Source organism: Augochlora pura, chromosome 10, assembly GCF_028453695.1.
Source record: "Augochlora pura isolate Apur16 chromosome 10, APUR_v2.2.1, whole genome shotgun sequence".
NCBI classification, from domain to species: domain Eukaryota; kingdom Metazoa; phylum Arthropoda; class Insecta; order Hymenoptera; family Halictidae; genus Augochlora; species Augochlora pura.
Genome location: NC_135781.1, coordinates 8,086,514 through 8,113,209, shown reverse-complemented (window position 1 = coordinate 8,113,209; position 26,696 = coordinate 8,086,514). Strand labels below are relative to the sequence as shown.

The window sequence follows — 26,696 nt, the reverse complement described above, 5'->3', positions numbered from 1 at the left end:
ACGCGATTAAATTTGAATGCAATCCAAATTAGGGTGATTTGTCCAATGACTACCACTCACTGAATAAACATTTTCTTTATTATACGAAAACGTTGATCATTATGCTTTTACAAAAAACTATTAGAAAATGCTAAAATTATGTTCAGGTATGAATAAACTTAATAGCAAACCGGCTCAGTTGTGATAATATTATTGAAAGAATTAACGGAATAGCGGTCATTTTATCAAACACGCGACTCAAGTGTTCATTCATTGGACAGGTCACTCAGGTAAATGGCATAATTAATATATCACGTTTAGATGCAATTAATTCCTAGAATCCTTTGACTGAAATTCCAATTATCATTGATGTCTAAATTCTCTATGATTGTTTTAGGTCGCTGCGGATCTTGGCCAACGGCTGATTTTTATCAAGGACAAGTTCAAATGAGATCCATAAATTTTAAGTGGCACCCAGCGCCGAGCAATTAAACTTGCGCCGTGGCACACGACAGTGTAAGTTATTAATTAATCATTGATTTATAAGTGCGCGCGTTAATCCCCCGTTAAATTAAACTGGTATCACGGCGAGGGTACTAATCCGTGCATGGAATATCCGCGCGTCAGGACGGGGCAACGACAATTCGTATGAATACGAGAGTCCGTGACGGTCGGGCGCGTATCGGTGATCGTAAATTTTTTTTTTATTAATGCCGCATTAAGGACGCGCAGCTTCCATCGATCGAGGATGCGCCGGAGCGTGCATGTCGGCATTAATCTGGTTCACGAGTAACAACGTTTTACGCCAGTCGAGCCTCGCAGAAACGAGATGCGTCCTCCCGCCGCGGCAAAGCGAGAGAGAAAGAGAGAGAGAGAGAGAGAGGAGAGAGTCGTTCGGAATTCACTCGACACTGAAATATCGCATTTCCAACTAAATCTGGCCGAATCTAATTTTACGGGACCCATGTGCATTAGCGGATTAATGCACTCTATTGCTGGTGGACCAAGTGATGAGATGTATTTGCATGGCATTATACTTGCACCTTGCCCCCGCCCCCTCCCCTCTGCCCCTGCCCCCCGCCCACTCAATCCCCCACCTGTCCCCCGCCCCTTATTCGGCTCTTCAATCCCATCTCTAATTATACGTGTAGCACCACTATGTGTCCTCTTGTGCAGGTGATAATCATATTACTATCCTATCAACGTTATTGCCATTCCTGCTCGCATACCACGATCACACTATTTGAAGTGCTTAGACTAGTGCCGATCGATCAGCCCCTAAGAGGTTTGAATTTACCCTCCGGCAATCGCCCTCGGCTTTGAAGAGGAGAAACAGGGACGAGCACCGGGAGGAGGAGGAGGAGGAGGAGGGGGAGGATGGGCGGAGAAGGGGGGTGGGGAGGGGGTGTATATCAGACAATGGGCAAGCACCTCTCGACTCCGAAATATCCTATTAGTCTTGAACGATATTTATCCGGTCCCGATTGTTCTTTTTCTTCGAACGATACGCGTGCGACGAACCGTCGCGAACTTATTGGCACGAGCGACCCGACGTCCAGCGAATAAAACGTAAATAAATAAGGACGTTGGGGGAGTAACGAACTCGCGTTCGCTAAGTTTCCCGCGAAACTTTCGCGAAACTGGTGCGCGCAGCTGTCGCGACCGAAAAGAACGAGCTCCGTACGTTGTTGCTCTCTTCGCGCAACTTCCAAGTAATTTCACGTTGTCGGGCTCAGGATATAAATCCGCGGTGGAAAAAGGAGGAACGGGCGATAGTCGGGCATAAGCTCGCACGGAAACGAGAACTCCGGCTGTTTGATCGTCGACGATTAATTGGCGTACGGAGGAAGGAAGCAAATAGTCGTCGAGGCGATCGTGTAATTCTTAGCCGGACGATACGAGCAGTGTTTGCGCCTGCACTTTAGGCAACCGGCGCGTCTAACGGGAGTCCCGGTACACGCGATATGCAAATCCTCGATACGAAATGCAACGCTCACCGGCCGACCAACCGCGGCAACGCCACCCTCGTGCCCCTGTAAATCACGCGACACTGCTCTTTTTCTAATGAGATACTTTTAATTAAAGGATACAGCCGCTGGTATCTTAATGCCGTCATAACTTCATCGTCACGATCCGGCGAACTAATAATGATAGACCCGCGTTGCCTTCGTGCGCCGAACCCGCCCCGTTCATCAACCACGGCGAAAGGTGATGAGGAATACTTTCATGACACTTTCACCCTTTTGCCGCAACGTCGCAACGTTCCCTCCCACTTTTCCTCGTCGGCCACCAATTCGGATTGTTATTGTAATTGTTCCCGGCGCATTGTTTCATTCCAGCGTTCCTCCATTTAATTAGGAGCGTGCCACCTTTACGACCGACACGCCGTATTGATTTTGCCGTAGTTAGTGCTCGCGATTCGGACACCAGGAAAATGGCACAGTTGCTCGCAACAGTGAATTCGCGACAAATTAATCGGGCAAGTAACCAATGCACGGCTAATGCAGGCTGAGCGCCAAATGCTGTTTCTAACGTAATCGAATTTGCAGGTTGTCTACCATGCGCTGGCTACAACCCGGCCTCACCTATACGCGTCACCGGCGAATAGCTGACTGACTATACTAATCAAATAATTCATTTCCGCAATCTCGTGTCGCGTACAATAACGACTTCGGTTGCCCAGTCGGCTCGGGATTATTCAAAAATAATTTAATCTCTCAGCGGGCAGGTGTCGATTGAATAGAACTCCGATCCTCCGATAGTTATGACCGATCGGGAGCGTTATGTAGCTTTCACGTTATAATGAAATTCCGAGTAATTGAGGCGTCTAATGGAGAGAAGGCTTCAAATGTCGAAGCTTATTTTGCAGATAAATTGTTAACTGAGCCGTTTCAGAGTCGTTTCGCTAATTGAATTTTTGTGCTGTATTACTTTTTTATACCGATAAATATACTGGGTAAATGTATATAAATATTTTCTACAAGAAGTGGATAGTCAAGTTTTTTGAAACAATGCAAACAAATATATGTTGGCGACAGCTTTTTCACGGGGGACAAATGTTATGTGGCTTCTTAAAACGAAATTTCTCCGGAAATAGAAAATTTAGTTGTTCTTCAATTAAGTACTGAAAAATTTGATTTATTATGTGTATTCCGACGTGATCGTAGTAAAAATGCGTTTATTTTTCAAACATTTAAACTTTGAAGAAAAAAGATTTAATGAACAGCTGCACCCGAGAGTAACTAAAGGGAATTTACGCACCAGGCAATAGCCGGTTTTAAACTTTTTTAATTTATAGGGATAAAGCACAGTTTGCACGAAGGTTTAAGAAGAAAACGCATCATTTTGTAAGGATAATGCCGCTTAATTGGCAAACAGCTAACAATGCCTTGTGCATTAAATTAACTTTTAATTAACTATCACGTAGAACATACATACTTCCTGATAGCGTAGTGGCCTCACCACTCGTTGTAGTGAAGTACCTTTCAACTGCGATGGTGGTGTAATGGTCAGCATAGTTGCCTTCCAAGCAGTTGATCCGGGTTCGATTCCCGGCCATCGCAGTGATTTATTTTTGCAATCTTTTTGTATCATCTTTCTATGTATACATATAAAATTGCAATGGCGATAAAGTAATTTTTGGTAGAACAACGTATCCACGCAGCAATGTGATCCGAAATCAATTATTGATTACTGCAATTAAAATTTTGTTTACTGTGTTGTAAGATCTACACAGGGTAAGATCTATTTTCTGGAGTTACAATAATTTTGATAAACCCTCTCTGGTCTGGTCATTATCTACGTTTGTACTACATGCGTTTTACATTCTACGAAACGTAATTTACATTTTAAGAAACGTATTTTATATTTCGCTATAAATTCTGTGAAGAATGGTTATCGCGTCGCGATAAACATACTTCATGCAGAATAGCATGTACTTATTTATAATTCAAAAGTTAAACATCCATCGCGTAATTTCATCGCCCAAAAATCTTTATCTCCTTTTATGTAAGAAATATACGATCACAGTTTGGCGGAAATAACTTGAAATACTCTGTATGTCTAAGTAAATAATATGTGATATAATTCCACGTTTATATTACATATTGGAAATATTTTTAGTGAAATATATAAAATACGAATATATTATGGATGAATTAAATACAATACAACACATTATTAAGTAATAAAAACAAATAGCCAAAAAAGTTTCCGGTACCGGGAATCGAACCCGAGCCTCCTGGGTGAGAGCCAGGTATCCTAGCCACTAGACCATACCGGATTTGATGTTGCAATTGTCTAACAAGCAGAATGGTGAGTTAGTTTTTCGTGACAATTTAGGTTAAGATATCGAATTAACAAAATATTAGCTAAATTGAATAGATTGTCTGAATACTATAATAGTATTTACATTCCAATATATGTACATGTAGATCGAAAAATCATACTGTTTTAATGAATTGAGATAAATAATACACAAAATACATAAAATAATAACTTGTCCAGAGAAATACTTATTTTTAGTTAATATTATGCACATATTTTTCATGATTTAATAACATTCCTATACATTTTTGTTTTTGATAGTAAACAAATTTTTCAACTCCTTTTCAAGGTCTTGTCAACATTATGTTACATGCTTCAGGAATTCAAAGTGGCAGTTTTGGTAGTCTAATAAAACAGAAGTTATTTCTAAATAGAGAAATGGCGGGAAAGTTTTACCATGTGACATTGAAGTCCTATCACACTTGAATTTGATTGGTTAATTCGGCAACAGTGGCAACGATGTGTTCTGACTCATATACGATATACGCGACACATAGGTACAATCAGTTACTCCAACTTCCAGTTCATTTCAGTGTTAGTTCTCTAATGGCGAACAATGAACGCGAGTGAGTTTTGTATGCTGGAAAGACTGTAGTGGTTCCCAAACAAAGGCCTCGCGAAAAATAGAGGTTCTGCGTAATTGTAGTGAGTAACATCAATAAGGTGAGGTTCACTTTTACCTTGTCACCAACTTCTCCAATGATTACAGAATTATTTGAGAACTTTACTACAGAGTCATTGACCGCAGTGTATGTATATATTTTCTAAATTAATTGCTCCGTGTAATTAACTTATATACTGTATTGTTTAAGAACGATAGATTCTTGTTTAAGAACAAAAACCTGTTGCACCCAAAAACCTGCGTGCGTTTTAGCAACAGTTAACCTTTCCTCTTATATTATTTATAATATGTAATTCTGTGTTCACAATTGCAAGAATATATTACAGTGTATGTCGATTAGAAGTTGACTTAACAATTTTATTAGTGCATTCTAAAATTATTTAGCTGTACAGTTTCCTGTGAATTTTAATTATTATTTGAATTTTAACTTGTATATAAGACTATAGTTTGTGTCTATTTTCGTCAAGGTTATTTTGATGCTGAAGTTTTTAAATCAGGTGGCAAACAATTTCAAATAGTATACTCCTCGAATTCCAAAATTTGGAAAGGACAAATATTATTAAATAAATAGTTATAGAAGTTGAGTATAACTAAAAACATTTTGATTTATAAAAATATGAATGAAATGCTGAAATGAAATGGAGTGAATAAAAACGCTAAAATTAATTTTTCATGAAGTGAAATTTGTTCATAAAATATGCTAACTATACTATATTTTACTACAGTGATTGATTCTTTTTTCATAGACTTTACAGCATGTGGAGATCATAAAAATGGACAGATTACATGTAGACATTCTTAAACGTCTACGTTCAAGTATAATTATTGACGTAGATGTATTCAATGATATAATAAAACCATTGAAATCAGACTACATATTATCTGAAGAAGATGTAGCGAGGATCAAAGCTGGTGATTCTAAAGAGGAAAAAGCTGAAATTTTATTAGATATACTTCCCAGGTATCTAGTAAAATCAAATTTCTGTTTGTATGAAAAAAGTAACTTACAAGGATTTGGATATTATATTGTTATGATGTATTTTTTAGTCGGGGAGCAGATGCCTTTGATAAATTTCGTCAAGCTTTGCGACACCATTATGAATGGATAAGTGAAGATATGGATCGGCAAGAAGCAAATGAAAAAACTTTGACTGATGTGAGACGTGTTTGCACACCAAATCTGCCACCATTGTCACCATTAACTGTGAGTAGGGAGCAAAAGGTACGATGCATAAAATAACTGAAATATTGTATAATTAGCATAGATAACATAATACGTCATCTGTTGCTTACAATTTTGTATATACATGCATTGAAGTATAATTAAAATACGCATCAACGATTAAGTTTTTAACATTTTATGTGCATGCTTATGGATATGAATCATGTAAGTTAAAGAAATATTGTCCAACATTTTATGATATCAATGTTTTACATTCGAGATATATAATTTTTATAGAAAGGTAAATTAATACACTTTATTTATAGATCAAACAGTTAAAAGATTACTTGGAACAATTGCAACCAAATGAATATGTTGTACTTCATGGAATGAAAGGATTTGGTAAATCATGTTTAACAGCAAGCACTTTAAAGGATACCAAATTCGTAAGAAATACATTTAATGTAGGTTCTCGTTGAGGAAAGTATTAAACAAAAAATAAAATAACAATATAAATTAATTGGTCAATTGCTTTTAGAATGAGATTTACTGGCTCAAATTTGGATATACGTGTTCAGTAGATGAAGAAATATTGATTCAATTAAATAAACTATATCATCAAGTGAAGAATTTGGAAATGTTACCTGAAACTTTAAAACCTGAACCTTTAAAAGAGTCTTTAATTCACTTTTTAAAACATTACTTTGCTAGAGAAAGCAATTCTCATGCATTATTAATTTTGGATGACGTTTGCAATAGTAAAATAATTGAAACATTTGATTTTGGATGCAAAACTTTAGTAACAACTGCTGATCTGGATATTGTATTGGATAAGAGGCCTTCCGTAATTGAGGTAATTTATAATCACATATTTTTATCTTCTTAGCCACTGTGTTTATAATAACATTTGTTCTTATAGATGAGTGATGGTTTCACGGAAGCAGAAACTTTAGGTCTTTTTGCAAAAGTGTTAGGTACAGAAGTAGATAAACTTCCATTAGAAGCAAAACTAATTCATTATGAATGCAAAGGGATGCCTCTATTAATTGCCATGTTTTCTGCTCAGTTTGAAGAATTCAAAGATGATATGAAATTACGATCAAATAAATGGATATACTACTTAAATTCTCTGATAAAGAGAGATGAAAAGAATCGGTATGTTTTAAGTATGTTAGAACTTTAATTATATATATTTAAGTAAAATTATAATTCGTTTGGTTTTCATTATCTTCAGAGTCATCAAAAAATTTCTAAAAAAACAAGAAGCGATATTTAATATATGTATAGGGAATTTATCTGATGAAATGAGGAAACATTATGAAGAATTAGTAATTTTTAGAGAAGATATCAATATAACATCACAGGTAAAACGTGACTGTTTAAACATTGCAAACTTGCTATAAATTAATTAAAGTCATTACAATTCATGTAATATATTCTTATGTTTTATTTATTTTATAGACATTAGAAATTCTTTGGGACGAGGAAGTCCATCAAGTTGATGAAATGATGCTTGAACTATCTCATAAATCATTAGCTGCCAGACAATGGAATAACGAACTACGTAGCTATATATATGGTGTACATGACTTATTACTTTGCCATTTGCGAAAAAAATTTTCTAATGATGAATTAACACAAATGCACAGATCGTTTATTGAGAAATATCGTAAAAAATGCAATGATGATTTTTCAAAACTGCCAGCAGATAATTATAGTTACTCATACATTGGACATCACTTGAAAGAAGCAAAATTATATGAAGAATTTCCCAAAATATATTTCAACTTTGATTTTATTCAAGCAACAATAGAGCATAGTGGTTTAACCAATCTGTTAATTGATCTGGACAATTACAGAGAGTACATTACTAGAAATTCTGACCCAGTGTTGAAAATGCGTCTAGCTGATCTTGAAAAGTTCTTAGAAGAACAAGCAGGTGTCATAGCAAAGTGTAGATACAAAAAATGTCTAGATATAGTACAAATTGCCATGAATCATCCTTATGAAGGATTTGTTAAAGATACTGCCATTAGTCTTGCAAAAGAAAGGACTAACAGTTTATATGTTCTACATGATAAAAGAATGGGACAAATGTATATGCCATGGAGTGAAGAGATGCTGACAGAAATTTGTACAATTTGTTTTGCACACGATCCGGACCTAATTTTGGTCGCAAATGGAGCTGGTGAAATATTTTTGTGGAATAGTATTTACAAAAGGCAACAGATTTTTATTGGACATAACAAGAGTCGAATAAAAAAAATTGTTATATCTAGTGATCATGACTGCTTTCTGTCACTAGATGATCATGGTATAATGAAACTTTTTAGACTTTATAATGATGCAGATTATGATAAAAACCAAATTGTTTTATTAAATCCGAAACAAAAACAACCCTTTTGGAGAGAAATTTTTACTGGCAAGTTTTCTCATGACAATAGCTCAAAAGTGTTCACTGTTGATAAAGAAATTATATTGGATATGACATTTGCGCAGGATAATAATTATATTGCAGTTTGTACAAACAAGGGCACTATAAAGGTATAAATATTCACGAAAATGAGCCTTTATTATTCTGATCCAATTAAGTAGAATAAAGTATAACTCTTATTTTAGGTCTGGGATCGTAATGGGTGTGTTGTGTCAATTCCCGAACATAACTTTCACAGGTCCGTTATTTGTGATTTATTATATTTGTATGTTCTATTTGGTGCAAATAATTTCAATAATAACGTTATTAAAATTGTTACAGTCAACTAAAGAGCATAGTATTTTCAGAAGGAAGCAATTTGCTACATATAATGGACGAAACGAATGGAGTTTTAATATCATATCGTAGACATAATTCGGAATACAAATATCTATCACAATATAATCCAAATTTGCAAAAAAAGAAGATTATATTCTTCTGTAACGTGCCAGAACAAAATAATTCATTAATTGTTGTTACCGAAGATAAAGCTGTATATATAAAATGGTTTCAATTCAGCAATGATCAAATGCATAGCTACAAAAAGCAAACCAGAGCGAGTGTTGAAAACGAGAACACAGTTTTTGTTTGCAGTACTTTAACGTATGATGGCCAGTACTTAATTCTGGCAGATTCTAATGGCTTTATAAACATATGGAAAGCTAATGACGGACTGCAACCAATAGCAACATATAAGAGTCGTGTAACCTCTTTGGATACTTACTGGGTAAAAGAAAAAGGATATCACATTATTTGTGGTAGTGAAAACCAGTTACTTCACAAGTGGAAACTTCCAGTAGAAGGAATTTGCAAATCAATAAAAAAACCTTTATTTGATGCAGTTGTGCAGCCATTATATGAACCTGATACTATTATTACAGAGACATTCTCGAATACTGTTGTTACGTTAGTTGGCGATACGATAATAGCAGAATCTAAACCATTTAATGGAAAATTAAATAACTTAATTATTTCTTCTGATAGATCGAAAATAGTATTTGTTACAGATGAAGACGTTGTTACCTTATTTGATATCTACCAAAAGGAAACTATAAACATCTTAAAAAGTGCAGAATTAATAAAAATGGCTATAATACAAAACAATAATGTAATAATCTGCCGAGAAAAAGATGACAATTTGAGGGTAAGAAATTTCCTAGATTAACAACTATATCATCTTAACGTTCTTTTGTAATTTTCTATTTAATCATTTATAGATATGGCAAAACAAAGATATAGCATACATAGTAGAAAATACAGGATTCATTATTTCAATTCATGAAATAAATGAAAAATGTGTCGTAACGGTAACAAGAAGTGGTATAATCACAATCTGGAATATAAATGGTACAAATTGGTTACGAATAGATAGAGTAAGCATTGGAGGCTTAGATACAATCACCACATTCAGTTGTTTAAGTTATGGAAAAAATATCTTGGCTGTGTTAAATGAAAATGGGGATGTAGTTTTATATAAACTTCAAGAAGACACAATAACGCTGCCAGTGTCTATCAAATTAACTAATTACTTTATAAAGAAGTATAAGCAGAAATTAACGTGCTGTGAAATTTCACAAAAAGAAGAATATTTGGCTATTGGTTGTGAAAGTGGAGATATTTTCGTAAGCTATAATAAAATTTGTTTTTACCGAAAAAATGAAAAATGCCATATTACAGTATCTTATTGATTTTCAGATCATTAATATAAATTTAGGAATGGAAGTACATAAATTATGTTTTCATTCAACTCCTATCACACAATTGTATTGGGCGCCTTCTACAATTACTGTTCCTATTTTGCTCTCTGTAACTTCTGACGAACTAGTTTGGTGGAACATTACCTTGAACACACATAAGGATAAGCAGAATACAAGAAGATATGAAAATATGCGTCGGAGTACTAGTTTTACATTGGATAACAGAAGTTCAATTAATATTTCACATATGTCTTCTAGTCAAAGTGCAGACTTGAATGTCTATGGCGCACAACGACCCTTAGAAGATATTCATGAATCCCTTACTCTCACAAATGGGGTATCTGCTGTAAGTAAATACTGGAAGCTTAAAGAAGGTAAAGATCCAAAGCAACCGGCACTATTAGCTGTAGTGGAATTACCATCAAATTTTCTTGCAAAAGTTTGTGTATCTACAGATTTCACAAAATTTGTAACAGTTGACATGTATGGATCAATTAGCACCTTTTCAATATATGGATACAATAGTAGCTGTCCTAAATCATAATTTTTACAATTTAATTTTGATTCTTGACAATATTTGGCGGTAACAGGCTCAAAATATTATCAAGAATACACAATTGTTTCATAATGTTTCTTCATAAACGAACAAAAACATTATAAAGTTTGTAAATGATGGGCACAGCTATTAAAACAAAGCAAAATCAATTTAAGTTAAGAAATAAGTAAATTATTGTACAACTATTATCGACTGATGCTCAAGACTACATATAAAACATACGTACACTACATAACAGTACTACAAGCTGCCACTTGCATTTACCAGTAAATGAAAGGATCTCTTATTTTCATGTATTTTTATACTTTTACAAAACTATCATAGTTTCATTTATGACTGCTCTTTTTATACAATCCTATTTAAAAAATATTTTTCCGGTAACTTGTAATTTATTTCGTTTACAGACTTGAATGCATTTATGCTAATCGAAAACAGTTTTTATTAAGTTGCTAAATATATATCGAACATTTTATTTAATTTCATATTTGTACAAATATTTTATTTTATTTAGATAGAAAAATTATATATCCACTGCAATTTAGTATTATGGATATACATACTCAAGAGTATAGTATATACTTATTTCATAAGTGTTACTGCAATATGAAATACATTTTAAATATTATATTAGATAAAATATTCATCTTCGAAAATTTATCACAAAAAATTGTGTAACTACAAATGTCATACATATACAGGATAAATAGCTCAGTCATTTAATTGCATCAAATTTCACAACGAACAAATTGTCTAATTAATAAATTGTACTGATATGGAAGACTTACACTCTCTATTTGATCTGAATAATATAACATGTTAAATGAAAAGTTAAATAAATTTTAACTAAGTATGCATTATGTACTTATAAGTTGAAAAATTATTTAATTCAATTTTTGCGATTAATATTAAAGTTGTTATCAACTGTTGATACTTTAAAAATTATGAAAGCTTCCATATCTTTAAATTTCATTTATTTCTAAGCTAGGAAATTAATACTATTTTTATCGTTATTTCGATCTATGTGCCTTAAGTATACTATACATACATTTAAAGGGAAGTGAAAATTTATTCATAAACTGTGTTATAGTTTAAGTATATGTATAATATACTAATTTTAATCTATATCACTGTATAATGCTGTAGCCCTTAGATAATATTTACTTTACTCATTCAATTTACATAAAAAATGTGAAACAATTCAATTTTGAACATTTTAACAATATTTTATGTGACAAAACGGTATCTTAATGAGCATGTTTAGTCAACTAATTTACTTTCTATAATTTGAAAATTTTCTTACAACACTTTAAATGCATTGATTTTTTTTTATTTCACTCAATTTATTTGATCTCATATTACTTCATCTATTATATTTTAAATTTAGTAAAACAAATGCTTAAAAAAATAAAAGGAACGGTACTATAAGGTTTTTAATGTAAAACATTGCAGTTTTGTTATAAACGCGTATATATTCATATAATCAAACGTGATTGTAAACGCGGCGAAGCATTTGTAAATATTGTGATATATGGAATACATATAATCAGCATGTATTCATCAACTGCGGTGCAATCTATGAGAGATCTAAACAATAGCAATTTGCTCGAATACGCTATCCAATGCTACTGAAAGGCAATTGCGATAAGTTTGCAATCTCTCGTTGAGCTCAATTTTTATAGCATTTATTGTATTTTTTTCAATCTATGTATTTTACTCGGTGTTACAAAAGGCGAATGTACACATTTAATTGTAATAAACCCTTGTATATAGGTACATCTTCCATGCATTATTCCCACAAGATCAACGAACTGAATCCGGAATTGTATTTGCAAGAGTATACCTCCATTAACGATTACGTACAGTTAATACGTTGATTGAAACGACTAATCTTATATTGTACAATTTGGCACTGTACGCTGTGTCCAATTTTATACTCTAGGTCAATGTCGATTATTCCGTAGCACTGTGATGTGTACATATTAATAGTATCGATACCAGTAAATTTGTAGCTACTGTTTCCTTGTTACCAAATACGCTTTGTATTATGAATATGCGGATATACATATGGTACCTAACAAAAGTGTTCAAACACTTTTTAAAACGCAAACCTTTTTTCCAAACTGGATCAAATGACTTGAATTTTTTAGATAAAGCGACTAGTTTACTCGATAATGACTAAAATTGTTTTTTCTTAATTTTCCTCATTTGGAATGACAAGAAAAAGTAAAATATTTTCGTTAGCCATATATGTAACAATTCGAATTAGAAAATAATTTATAATATTCTCAGCATTAAGGAATTTCTTTTAATATCAAAATAGTATTATAGAATAAATTACTAAAGTATTAAAAAAATTATATCACAGAAATCTAAATTGGACATATAATGATGAAAATAAAAAGATACTCAATCTGATTGAAAGAGACACGATATTTAACAGATAAACAGAGGAGACAAGCTAAATACAGGTAATCTTGCGTATCAATTTCGATAATCTAATTTATAGAAACATTTACATGTCGTAATTCTGATCATGCAAATTTGATGATAGAAATAATAATTTTCAATTTCCCACACTACGCAGATTTTCAATTATTTTATGAATACAAATTGTAACCTTTAGTCTCTGTAAACATTTTTAATTGTGAGTATTCTCGTACTAATTACTATATCGTTACATGTAAAAATCAATCGATACGTGAGCATGTATATTCAACCATATTTGAAATAGTTTATCATTATGTGCACATGTGTGAGTCCACGCATGTGAGAGCATGTTAGGTCCAGGAAATCAAAGCGGGGAAGAGAAGAAGGTACCCGTGAGGAAGCAGCACGCCTACCAATCGTTGCACTACTACGATATTGCACGATATTCAGTCTCAGTGTGCGGTTCGTCTCGTCGACTCACTCCTCGCGTAGACCTAGAATTCCATTTTAATATTCGTTTGTTTGACTAGGCGTTCCTAACCCGTGAACACACCAAAAAAAATGTCTCAAATCTATAAAAAGTCGATGCTAACAATTGGCAAGTTTGTGCCCCAGCAGCTCCAGCCATTGTGGAATCACCCAGCTGGTTAGTACGTTGTCTAGGATTTTCGAATTTTTTAAATTTTGATACACGTGTCACTATCGTATGAATTAGTAAAAGAGACAATCGTCTTAAGAAGCACGAGCACTGCGCTTCTTTTTTATCTCTTTATTCACGTAATGTGAACAGTTATCTCGGTGGACTTGACCGTTGTATTGTTAGCAAAAATCAATTTTATCCCACCGCACGCTGCTCTACATTTTAGCTGTTGACTTTTCCTGAACCTAAAATCTATCTTCACATATCTTTTAACTGATAGCACTCAATCACTCGTAATGAATGCTTCAATGTAGTTCTTCAATGAAGAAATAATGTAAAGCTTTGTCACTCATCTGATATCAATAATTTACGAAGCTCCATTAACTCAATTTTAATAACGACTAATGTGTAATCTATTAAACTTCTAAATAAAAGGACAATTCGTTGCTATCATGGTCGTTGGGGCATGAATAGTGTTTTTATTTCTTTCTCTATACTGCACTCAATTTGATGTAATTAATACAGGAAAAGAGGAATGTAACAGCACACAGTGTCGACCTATTTTTCCCTTTCAGGTCCGCAGACTATATTCTTCTGGGCACCAACTTTTAAATGGGTCAGTAATAATATTGTAATGTCTTGCTAAATATTTCGTGCTTCATTCATAATTTCATAAATTATAACAATACTCGAACTAATCGCTACAAAAGAAATGAATCAGTGAATACATAATAAGATTTTCCGTCTTTATGACTGTGCATATATTTTGTGGTTAATATAAGCGAAATAATTTTGCTTCAAGGCGGATAACGCACGGTCCTAGCATCGCTCGCCAATAAATACGTTGCAGAAATATTTCTCGTGTCATGTGGTAGCCGTATTCGTGTACAATGGACTTGATCCAAGTGCGACTTTGACACGTGAGGTCGTAGATCTTGAAACGACCGTCGTCGCTCGTGCGACCTTCGGCGATTCCGTAATCGTTTATTCTCTTCCGTAACGGTGTATGAAATTGATTCTGCAACGTGATCTAGTACCAGAAATAGGCAAGATTATATTTAAAAACGATAACAAATAAAATTAATTTTATCATTTTTCATTCATTCGTAATTTTATTGCTTTGTAATAGCTATCTAAACTAAGAATTTCTATTAAAATTTTGTTTAATATATAATTTTTTTAATGTTTTACGTATAAATAACACATACAAGATTTTGTAATTATTTGTAATCCCACAATTTTTATTTGAACAAAAATTTTTCCTATCTTTGTTTCTGTAGTTTCGAAAATCTTAAAACAGAATATTTTGGAAATCATCGCCGTGCGCACGCTTTACTAAATTGTGGTCGATGTAGCTGGAAATAGATTAACCTTGAAGTAAACAATCTCAATGTCTGCCTAAGCCTTCTGTTCTTTCGTTTCTCGTACATGAAACTTGTTTCTTTATTGATGATTGTCACTTTTCGTTCGTGATATATTCTATTAAAATTAATTCATATTATTAAACGCAATTCAAACATTTTAGGGACTTGTGATAGCTGGTCTCGGTGATCTACAGAGGCCAGCTAGTCAGCTCTCTGTTAGCCAATCATCTGCTTTGGCAGTGACGGGAGTGATCTGGACCAGATATTCTTTAGCAATCACCCCGAAAAATTGGAGTCTCTTCAGCGTAAATCTCTTCGTTGCGATAACGTCTATTTATCAAATTGCTAGAGCGATAAAGTAAGTATCATCATTTCGCAAGAGATACGTATATTTTGTATTTTCTTTTAATAACATTACGAAATACTTAAGATACAAAAACGCATAAAAAACAAACGCATTCGTGTTTAGTGCGAATACATTTTAATTCATATCATTCTTGTTACATAAGCCTTCTAAATATTTTTTTTAGATGTATGAGAAGGAGCACTTAATTTTTTTTTAATTAACACTGTAGGTAGGGAATAAGTTTTGAAATGAGTATAGAATGAAGACTCCCTTATTCCAATATTTATTTTTATAGTACTCTAGTTTTCAAACATTTTATTATAATAATTATTGTATTATTTAGGTACACTATAATAGAATGTTTTGCTTTCAAGACATTACAAAAATAATCCTTCAGATAAGAGAATCTCTATTATATATTATGTTATATAAGAAAATTGAAGTGTACATAGTGTTAAATGCGTTGAAATTAGTTACACATGTTGAACACATAGAAAACTAACTTTCAAAGCTTTATGGATCATAATGACTTTGTAATCTTTGAGTATTTCTGCTTGATTTAAATAGTAGAATTTAAATACATTTATAATCAAATGTAAATTGCATACTCTTCTTATGCATCAATAACCTCATATGTACATGACTAATTTTACTGGAGATTATTATGTTGAATAATGTTATGTGAAAACGTAATGTGAGTTTATTAATATTCAAAATCAGTAAAGTAGTTAAGAGCATGGAACCTACTAATGTATAAGTATTTAACTTTAATTATAAGAATTATTTGATGATAAAAATATTGTTTACTAATGAGAGAACATCTTTTTTTAGCTATCAACGGGAGCAGGAAGCTCTAGCAAAAGCATCAATGACAAAAGAAAAATAGTGACTATATTCGAAATGATATACATTCCTAGCGATAAAAAATACTTTATGTAAATAATGACCATATTAGGTACACTGACTTGCGGAATATTTCCAAACGTTATGTAATGTGAAACAGAGGAACATTAACACTACAAATAACCGCGAGTTTAAATTAATTATTTAACTAGCACTTTCAATAATTTTGAAAGTTCCATATAGCAAAGTTGTAAATATTTCAATTTATATAAATACAGTGATTTATTGTACATTAGACACGGGAAGGAAGCAATCATAGAAATACTAGAAGCACATAATCATTGAAATACCAGAAGGAATACAAACTGCAAAGATTAAGTATTGAAAAAATTACCAAAAATCAAGGTTAAGGAATCTAAAACAACAAAAATAAGTTACCAAGATTCTGAACACACCGTAAGCAGGTCATTCACATTCAGAACATTCAAACACCAATAATCAAATATGTACTTCTATTACCTACTATGCTTTCAAAATCTAACAATTGGAAACTATAATGCAATAGAATCGAAATTTGGATTCCGAATCAAAAGATTATAATCTTCTGAGATTCGCGAAATCTGTAAAATTCATAAAATGTTCATACCGAACTGTGATATCGAACCTAAGGTGCTGCTCGTAACTTTATTCCACTAGTAATGCATAAATTGTAAATCATAGATTAAGCACATGTACCAATTAAAATGTATTACACAATATCAAAATTCAATACATACTTAGCTGAATTGTAAACTCAAACATTAATGACAGTACACCAGTTTATAAGATTAATATGCTATACTTATTAGGTATGTTTGTTCACGTATAAATCTACCTCCAAGTAATAATATATAATACCTATTATGTATAATAATTCGCAACACTGATGCTGAATAATTTGACGAAGTAGGAAATGTACAAATTGCATACTGAGTTCGATAATGTTATAACTGCCTTGTATAAATTTAATAGAAAAATATATTTTTGTATACAATGGTTATTTATTCAACACTAAATTTTAATTCGTATTTGATTTGAATTTGTGACTGAAGTTAGTTGAATCTCATATTATGGTCATAATATACAATTTAGTAATAGATCCTACTCCTGCACTTTCCGTGCTCCCTAAGCTGACTCGCGCATCCCCACCAGTTTACTCCGCAGCCAGCTTCGCACAAGTACTATTCTTTGAATAGAAATATTTTTCCCTTTGGCCTATCAATTTTAGCTTTTGCACAGGTTATTTTTTCATACAGGGTGTACCAAAATTATTGAAACTCCGAGAGAAATGAGGGGTTCCTGAGGCCATTTCAAGTAACCTTTTCCTTTGCTAAAATGCAATCCGCGGTTTTGTTAACGAGTTATTAATGAAACAACAGTAGCGAATGAAAGGCAAGCGCGCGAGATTCAACCTGCTACTACGCACGCGAGCCAGCGGGCAGAAGTCAACCTTTCTACAGAAAGGGCATAGTCGATTAAGATAGTCAAAACTGCCCTTAGAGGTTTTTCAATGAATCATACACCGTTCGATAGCTGACCAATAAAAACTCATCTGGACAAAATTTTAACCCTGTAATTTGTCCATGAGGGTAGTTACAGGATAAATTAGATTTCGCGGTTTTCCGTCATTTTTCCGCCTTTAGCGGCTTTCTAAAAGGCCACACAGGCTGCAAATGTTTAGAGTGAAACACCTTGGAGTGACCTTAGGCCCAAGTGACCTGGGATCATTGCTTAGGGACTCTGTGGCCAAATTAAATAATTTTTTTTTCTTTTTTACGTGGAGAAAATCTGCAATCCGGAAACCCCCAGCCTGCCCGGGGGAGCAGACCAGGGGTAGTGTGGAGTTCCTGTTGTTTGCTGTCATAACCATGCTTCGGGTTATGTAGGCCTGCCATAACCGGGGACGGGGGGGTTTTGTTGACATAAGCCCCTATAGGGTACCCACTAAAACCTCCACGGTGACCATCGGACGCTGTTCCATCATATGACGATTGGTTACGGTTGCAGGGAGGCCGCACCCTGCACCGTAACATCTCGGCGGCCGCATAAGTGGTTCATATACCCAGGACCCCCGCCACCCGGGGGGTGACGTATAGATGATGGACTACGTCACCCCCTACTCTCGTCAGGTAGGGAGATGAACCCCCCTGTCCTGATAGCGGGTGACGGGAACTTGCTGAAATCAGCGTGTGATATGTCCGCCGCCCGCAACTCTCAAATTACCGAAGGTTCCACATTACGCGGTCGCCACCCCCGGTTCCGACGTGAGGGGTTGGATCTCTCCTGACCCCTCTCGGCAACCTCCTTCTGTAACATGCCCTGCACACAGAAGGAGACTGCCGCATTTCATCCCCTTTTGCTACCTGCTAAAAGGCGAGGCATACCTCCAGCGTATGCTGCGCCGAATCCACCTTCTCGCCGCATTCGTAGCAAAATTATATAACCCTGACATAACCTGAAACGGTGCCTAAAGTTACAAAAGGAACTTTGTAGATTTTATATGAATAGACTAAGCGCTTTAAATTATCCTATTCAACGCTTATAATTTAAATCGGTATTTTATATGGAATTGTCAAACCAATAAATAAATTATTCCAGTTTATTATATACGTGTTCTTTCTGCGAGGATTTATTATGAATTGAATTACTTGTTAGTAGAAAACAATAATAATTGTCAAAGAAATATAATGTAGGCAAGACGAAAATTGACTGGAAGAGTTCGCAGCTAATTCTACCATAATTCAATGATTCTATCTCAGCAATGAATCATCAGCCAATCAGAGCAAAGGAAATTCCTGTGTTGACTCTCTGTAAAGAATCAAGCTGTAGGCTAGAGGTGCGCAGAAGTAGGACATCTTACTGTATTTTCATACATTTAGAGTAGTTCCGAGTCAAACCGAATACAGCTAAAGTGTATGTAATTCCTCATTATGGCAAACTCACGTCCTTTTGCCATAATTCAGATTGTACATTTATGTTCTATCTTCGTATTCTTAATTCCACTTCTATCACGGATATCCAAAACAGCCAGAAATTCCCTAACCAACCTCATAGTTACAGAACATTGCAATTTTATATCGAGTAAAAGTGACATACGTTACCGTTGTATAAATGTTGGTCCACTATTGTATCCACTAAGCTGAGCTCAGAATTAACTGCACAGGAAACTCCAATTTCCCGGAAATTACATAATTTTTGAATATCCTATATATGGGTATCGAATCGTTTATGTACTCATGTGTGTATTATGTGTAATAACGGGTCCTACTTTTGCACACTTCTATGCCGGATCTTGATTCATTAACTAGGGTTTGTATTGAAATTTTCTTTGCTCTGATTGGCTAATAATTCACCACTGAGACAGGCTTCACTTCAGATTGGATGCGCAATAAAACGGTGGGGATGGGCATGCTAGCTTAAGGAGTAAGAAAAATGTGCAGGAGTAGGTCCCATTACTATATCTAGGACTCACAATGTTCGCATCGTGTAATATGGAGCATGGATGCCATCCCCATTTATATCACCATCTCGAGTCACCTGCAGCGCTTTCGTTGCAACCTGAGCACACTGGTACACATGTACATACAGTCGAAATAATTCACATGTACGTACTAGTGCATAGTATTTTTGATAGGATGTAGGATATATAATAAATAAACATAACATTCCAGTATTGTAAATATATATTAATATTATATATGTGAATATTTTTGTACATTGTGCTTGATATTTCCCTAAACATCCCTAGGAAATTTTACCTGATCTTCCTTCTCCCAACAATTATTCTGGAATGTGGTAACAAGACAAAGGGGGTGGGAATAATAAACGTTAGGCGTGTCGGCGTCTGTTTTTAAATATATTTTAACAGAAAATTACGTTGATAAAGCAATCTTTTTTGTAATATTTAGTTTTGAATGATACGAACTCAACTTTTTGGAAAATTAATTACGTATCTTAAAATGTCGGCTGTGCAAAAAATTTTGTGCACAGAAAATACCCTGAAGATTCTTAATTCATAGCGTATCATTTTGTAATTCAACAAAGTTTCAACACTGCGATTGTGTTATAGCACTAAGTATATGTGCCTGGCGGTCGGAAACAAGTGGAAGAGGGTATGTTCTTATGGGGTAGCTCGAGGGCGGTAACCTTTGCCGGGGAATGGAGACTGAGAGCGTAAAATCGGGGGCTAGCGAGCATAGCCATAGCCATCATAGCAGGACTTCTCAAAAACATCATAGAACTCATAGTTCTAAATCTCATCACAGACAACATTCTCATAGAAGTACCAGGTATTTGAATTTGATGACCAAGTGTGCTTATGTAATAATGGGAAAAATTGTAGCTAAATCCTTTTCCACTTGTAACATTAATATGTTTGTTTAAAAGGACCAGTCGCAGTCATAGGAAGGAAAGACATTTAGATACAAGCGAAATGGCTCCTTTTCAAACAACTGTTAATGTAAGAGGCGATAGCGTGGATAATTTGGGTCAAGAAGTTATCGAAGTACAGATATTACCCCAAGATGAAAACTGGGGGGAAAATACTACTGCTGTTACTGGAAATACCTCTGATAGATCAGAATCAACTGAAGATGTGAGCCATTGGCCACATGAAAATGATGGATCATTTAGTTCCTGTAATCGATTTGTGGGTCCTGTTATAGCAATGATAATTGGACTAAGCGCCTTTCTTAGCCCTGTTGCTATGGTTATACTGCCCAAAGTAGGATTTTTTCCTGATTCTACAACTGTGTTAACAATGCAACAAAAGCTACAATTGCTATCATGTAATGCAGAATGTAAAGGCCAATTATTAGGTTTAGCCTTTAAGTTGGTGCTACTAGGTATTGGAAGTTGGGCTGTGTTTTTACACTCACGAAATGCTACTATGCCTCGTATATTCTTATTCAGAGCTGGGGTATTACTTCTTACCACATTGTGCATTTGTACTTATTGGCTATTCTATGTTGTTCAGGTATATGATTTTATCACATATTTTAAATTTCTTTCTATAATAGTATAACATTTATATAAAATTATTATAAATTTTAGGTCACAGAGAGTGCTAAGACTGCTGCTAATGGTGAAATAACAGAGTACAAAAATTTAGTAAATTATGCTGGTACTCTCGCAGATACTCTATTGTTCATACATTATATTGCAATATTACTTATTGAAATACGACATCAACAACCTATGTTTTATCTCAAGGTATGTCAATTTAAATTTTATACAATAACTTTTATTTATTAAGTATATTGTAATAATAACTTAATATTCAAGGTTGTAAGATCACCAGATGGTGTATCACGATCATATGCAATTGGTCAGTTATCGATACAACGAGCAGCAGTATGGGTATTAGAAAGGTATTATACAGAATTTCCTATCTATAATCCATATTTGGAACGACTGCCTGTATCAAAGTCTGGCAGAAAACAATCAAGCTTCAAATTTTATGAAGTTGATGGTGGAGTTACTAGTGGTGTTCAGTCTCGAGGAGGTAGCGGTGATAGATCAGTAATGCCTACTCAAACTCGTCGTAGGGATTCTAGCCATAATGAACGTTTTTACGAAGAACATGATTATGAACGTAGAGTTAGAAAACGTAGAGCAAGATTAATCACTGCCGCTGAGGAAGCATTTGCTCATATTAAACGTTTACATTCAGAGGTAGAATCAACTCCAAATCCTGGACCTATGGATCCTATGGAAGCTGCGCAAGCGGTATTTCCATCTATGGCAAGAGCCTTACAAAAGTATTTAAGAGTGACACGACAGCAACCGCGTCACTCTGTAGAATCTATTTTAAATCGACTTGCACGGTGTTTAGCTCAAGATGCAGCCCCGCGAGCGTTTCTAGAGCCCTTTTTTGTAACAAGTCCCGTTTTTTCAAACGAAAAGGAGAGACAAAAACGTTCTCATCATTGGGCCTTAGTTTGTGAAGGCGAATTACCATCACGACCTCTTGCTAATGGTTGCGAATTTCAATTAAGACAAGGTGAAGTAGCTCTTTTATGTACAGCATATCATTTACCCCATTTTCATCTTACAGAACAACTTGCACATCCGAAATCTAACAAATTCTTGTTAAGATTAAACTCTGAAACATCGGTCTAGTAACGCTTTAAATTTAATGAAATTTTTCGACATAATTTGCAATCAGATGCTTGTATTTTTATTGAATACAGAAATCATTAAGAACGAGTAGTTTTTTACTGTATTGTATATAATTGAGAAAACTCCACAATAATAAGCTTGTAAGTATTGTGAATTAAATATAACTATAGCAATGCTAATAATTCTATATAGAAGCCTATATTATTGTTATATACATATAGCAGTGATAAAGTTTTTATTAGAGTATATTTTCAGACAAACAGAAATTTTCACAGCATTGAAATAGTTTTTCATAACGCTATCACAAAAAAATGTTCCCATTAATGAAATTATTCATATTCCTTCTTTGCTACAAGCAATTAGAGGATAAATGGACAATGCAGTCTTGCATTTACGACTCTGGATAAAATACTCAATCATTCATACTATACACGCACACATTTATTTATTCCATTATTTGTATAGTATAGTTTATAAAATCAAAATAAGTCTATCATATTTTATAGCAGTATTGACTAAAAGTGTAAGATTCTTGGGTACTTTTTGGAAGCATATCTATAGTAGAAAGAGAAAAACAAAATTAATTTCGAATGACTCGTAAAGTAGTTGTGTTTTAGTTGAAATATATAAACTACAAATGCTTCTTCGTTGTTAAAATAATAGTGTCCCAGAAGTGCATTAAAACTATTATACTCATATCAACGATATCTATTATTGTAAACAGTATTTTCGATTTAAATCCATAAATGCTGTTATTTGTGTAAGTATTAAAAATACTTATGGAAATAATTGTGTATACAGTTAAACGGAACATACTGTATACTTAGAATCTATAAGCTATTATTTTATACAATACTTTTTTATTTATTCTGAATAGGAAAATAATTACATTCCTACAATCTATACAATATTCTGTTTATGCATCTATATGTATTGTATATAGAAAGACACATGACATCTGTATTTTTTAAAAATACAGTTCAATGATACAGTTTCTTCCATGACACTAATTTTATTAAGTTTTTTTTATATTTTACATTTATATTGTATACTTTATTTTTTACAATCTATAGATTTGTTTTTTTTTTACAACACATGTCGAAGATAATAATCGTAAATATTGTCGAAAAGGGATTTTAACACAAATGATTTCGACCTACACATATGTTGTCAAAAACACTTCTCTAAGTAGCCATTAAGATATTTTAATTGACGCTGTTATTCATTACAAATTTATTAGTAAAACAAGACACCGACATTTTTCTTTTAAAAAGAAAATATATCTATAAAAAAAGTCTAATCTAATTCATCTATTTTGAGTTATCTCAAATTAATATCATCTATCTTTTACTGCGAATGGAAAAGTATCAGTATTGATTCGGATTGAAAAAATCTCCAGCCAGTCGGTAATACTGTAATCATTTTGAAAAAGATCCTATCGTTGTCAGCATATCATTAATTTTATTCAGTAAAATTTTTCTATTACTTGATTTTTAACGAATGATGACTAAAATTTGGTTGAAGATAGTCACGAGTGTATTTTTGATAATATATGAAAGAGTGAACGATCAATTAGCTGAATTCTCTTTTGATCATATTTACCTCAACTTTCATTTCTTAAGTACTTGAAGTACTTAAAAGAATACTTATTATTTTTAAACATATGATCAATATACAGATGTAATAAAAGATCAAGTAAAATATTAAATGATCTATTAAAATTTACAATACTTTAGAAATCATAATTATTTGTAAAATATGTTTAATATAATAAACTATACTGAAGAAATAAACTTCTAGTAATATACGAACTGGCTAAAAATACTGAATTCTTTGCTACAACAAATAGTAATAATTTTCTTTAAATTTTCATCCTTCAAGAGATTTTGCTGTGATTACATTCTAATTTACTTGAACCCATCAGCAATCACAATACAGTAGCTACTCTTTAAGTATTTAAGTTGTTTACACTATTTATAAATCAGTTTCTCCGTTTAAAAGTATTGAATGTATTAATTTTATTGAATATAACCATTAATATCACATTAATATTAGCATAAATTTTTTGTATTAAATTGTTATTTTATATGTTATTTTGCAAGGTTTATGGTATTTTACTGTATTTGTGACTGAAGTTATTATTACATATATGTTTATGTACAGTAGTTTATAAGAATATTCTACATTCATATCGTAATATGTATATATATATATATATATGTAGCAGTGGACATATAAATAAGATATGATCAGTATAACAGTGGAATTTATTGTATGAAGAAAGTATACTATTGCAGGTACTCTGATTATTCTTTTACACTTCCTGATCAATCATTGACTTCGAATAACAAAAAGTGTACATTCATCCACATTTAGACAACATTTAACATATCACAATGTGATAATACAAATTTGCCTCTGCTTGTAACTTATTGTTTAAGGATATACTAAGTTTAAAATAATTACATGAAAAGTATAGAAGAATTTCTTTTATAATGTTATATTGCAAATATATAGGTGATTTTGCTGTTGTGAGTAGCTTTAATTATAAACTTTTTTATTTATGTGTGAGCGTGGTTATTGTATTAATTGGCAAATTAAATATGCATACTTAAAATACAAATATTAATTTTCTGATATGTATTACTTTTGCATGTACTCCACTGCGATTCTTGTATTTGTAGAATATAATAAGTTATTATTTAAGTTATTACTTAAAGTAAAAATTATAGTTTGTGAAAGATTGTGCGCACAAAATAAATAAAATTCAAATAGCTTAAGGAGAAACCTGAAAAATAAATAAATGACATTGTTACTTCAAGTTTTATTTATAAATCTTGTATTACGAGAAGCATTGAAATATTATAAGCTACATAACTATAATAATGTAAAATGCAAGAAACAAGAGTTTTATTCTTTACATTTCGTATACTGATGAATATTTACATTCTCTCAAAATTTTTCCAAAAGTTTCTTAATGTACTTTTTTAAAAACTTTTGTGTTGTAAATATGTTTTCAATCTGCTCTAATGCAACGATTAGTTAGATCGTATTTTGCTTAATTTGTCGAAATATTGCCTTTATAGATCCATTCTCAAAATCGCTAACGATTGTGGTTGAGAAATTCTATGAGATGGAAAGTAAAAGTCGAATATAGCGCAGCGTGTTTTAAATGGGGCGCCAAGCGTATGGTTGCGCGAAAAGCGTGTTTGACTACTGTGTCGTGCTGTTGCCACTTTTTATTTACTTTTCTTTTATTACTAACTATGATGGCAACATTGTGCAGTCATAAATCGTCAGCCAATCAAAAGACAGAAAATTGCTACATTCATATGTTAAGGTCTGAATTGTCTGGATGTAGGGAATTTGATGTGGTTCGGTTGCCCGTGGAGCGCTGAACCGCTCTGCTCGTGAAAGGTTGTAGAGAGTTGTACAACTTTGAATATTTTAAGCAAAAACTGGTACTTTATTGATAGAGCTCTATGATCTACTTTCTTTGACTGTCGAATAAAGTCTGTCTGTATTTTCCCGAGGAAAGCAAGTTTTATTCCTGCGTTCCTTCTGGTTCTTCCTCCCTTGTCCAATAGGAAAATTGGGGTCCTCTAGCTGGATGCTGATTCGTCGGATGGCTCATCTTCTGGTTGCAGATTGGTGGTGATTGGTGGTTCGGCGGTGCGCGTGCGGCTGGGAGTGCGCGACGGTCGAGCGCGCAGGGGCAGAAAGCCCGCCGAAACGAACGGAGTGGGGTATGCCGCGCGCGAAGACCTCGGTTCAAGGACAGCGTGAGAGAGAGAGAGAGGTCAGGGAGAGTTCCGAGAAGTCCCTAACTAATGGTTTTCGACGTTCAACACTTTAGCGGTCCGGATTTGTTACTGTGACTCGTTTAGTTTGTGCAACATTGTAGAGGATCTTACGAAAGCCAACGTGACATTGTCTATACTCCTCGATTAGTCTTGCTAAAGAAAGCAAAGGCTTGACGATGAACTTCGTGGGAACTCTCTCATTGTCTCTTTACATATTCTCAGTTATTCCTCTCGGGCGATACAATGTCTCTATATAAATATGCGATATAAATTTATATATACATTCGAACTTCCCTCCT

At 33.6% G+C, this 26,696-nt stretch overlaps 3 protein-coding genes and 2 non-coding genes across 8 annotated transcripts; 4 read left to right on the top strand and 1 right to left on the bottom strand.

Annotated features, from left to right (window-relative positions):
* Positions 1-3,470: 3,470 nt before the first annotated feature.
* Positions 3,471-3,542, top strand: Trnag-ucc (transfer RNA glycine (anticodon UCC)). The gene has a single exon. It is a non-coding gene; the product is annotated as a tRNA-Gly (tRNA).
* A 647-nt stretch (positions 3,543-4,189) lies between these two features.
* On the bottom strand, positions 4,190-4,261 carry Trnae-cuc (transfer RNA glutamic acid (anticodon CUC)). The gene has a single exon. It is a non-coding gene; the product is annotated as a tRNA-Glu (tRNA).
* A 565-nt stretch (positions 4,262-4,826) lies between these two features.
* LOC144476033 (uncharacterized) lies at positions 4,827-12,588 on the top strand. Of its 3 annotated transcripts, none has more exons than XM_078192562.1 (12): positions 4,827-4,968; positions 5,674-5,888; positions 5,975-6,149; positions 6,425-6,553; positions 6,628-6,942; positions 7,009-7,244; positions 7,324-7,453; positions 7,551-8,633; positions 8,709-8,761; positions 8,845-9,706; positions 9,780-10,184; positions 10,258-12,588. In XM_078192562.1, exons 2-12 carry the CDS (start codon positions 5,701-5,703, stop codon positions 10,801-10,803), a joined length of 4,122 nt encoding a protein of 1,373 aa, XP_078048688.1. In that variant the 5' UTR covers positions 4,827-4,968; positions 5,674-5,700; the 3' UTR covers positions 10,804-12,588. The 3 variants fall into 3 exon arrangements, with proteins under 3 accessions (XP_078048688.1, XP_078048687.1, XP_078048689.1); XM_078192561.1 differs by having other exon boundaries at positions 6,416-6,553; XM_078192563.1 differs by lacking the exons at positions 4,827-4,968; positions 5,674-5,888; positions 5,975-6,149 and adding an exon at positions 6,191-6,314 and having other exon boundaries at positions 6,416-6,553.
* A 1,065-nt stretch (positions 12,589-13,653) lies between these two features.
* LOC144476197 (uncharacterized) lies at positions 13,654-17,468 on the top strand. The gene is made up of 4 exons (XM_078192860.1): positions 13,654-13,888; positions 14,458-14,498; positions 15,408-15,604; positions 16,424-17,468. The coding sequence occupies exons 1-4, from the start codon at positions 13,804-13,806 to the stop codon at positions 16,476-16,478; spliced, it is 378 nt and encodes a 125-aa protein (XP_078048986.1). The 5' UTR covers positions 13,654-13,803; the 3' UTR covers positions 16,479-17,468.
* A 2,549-nt stretch (positions 17,469-20,017) lies between these two features.
* On the top strand, positions 20,018-25,383 carry Vang (Strabismus domain-containing protein Vang). 2 transcript variants are annotated; one of them, XM_078192978.1, is made up of 5 exons: positions 20,018-20,078; positions 20,544-20,763; positions 20,861-21,449; positions 21,527-21,685; positions 21,758-25,383. In XM_078192978.1, the coding sequence occupies exons 2-5, from the start codon at positions 20,633-20,635 to the stop codon at positions 22,592-22,594; spliced, it is 1,716 nt and encodes a 571-aa protein (XP_078049104.1). In that variant the 5' UTR covers positions 20,018-20,078; positions 20,544-20,632; the 3' UTR covers positions 22,595-25,383. The 2 variants fall into 2 exon arrangements, with proteins under 2 accessions (XP_078049104.1, XP_078049103.1); XM_078192977.1 differs by lacking the exon at positions 20,018-20,078 and having other exon boundaries at positions 20,285-20,763.
* The last annotated feature ends 1,313 nt before the right edge of the window (positions 25,384-26,696 follow it).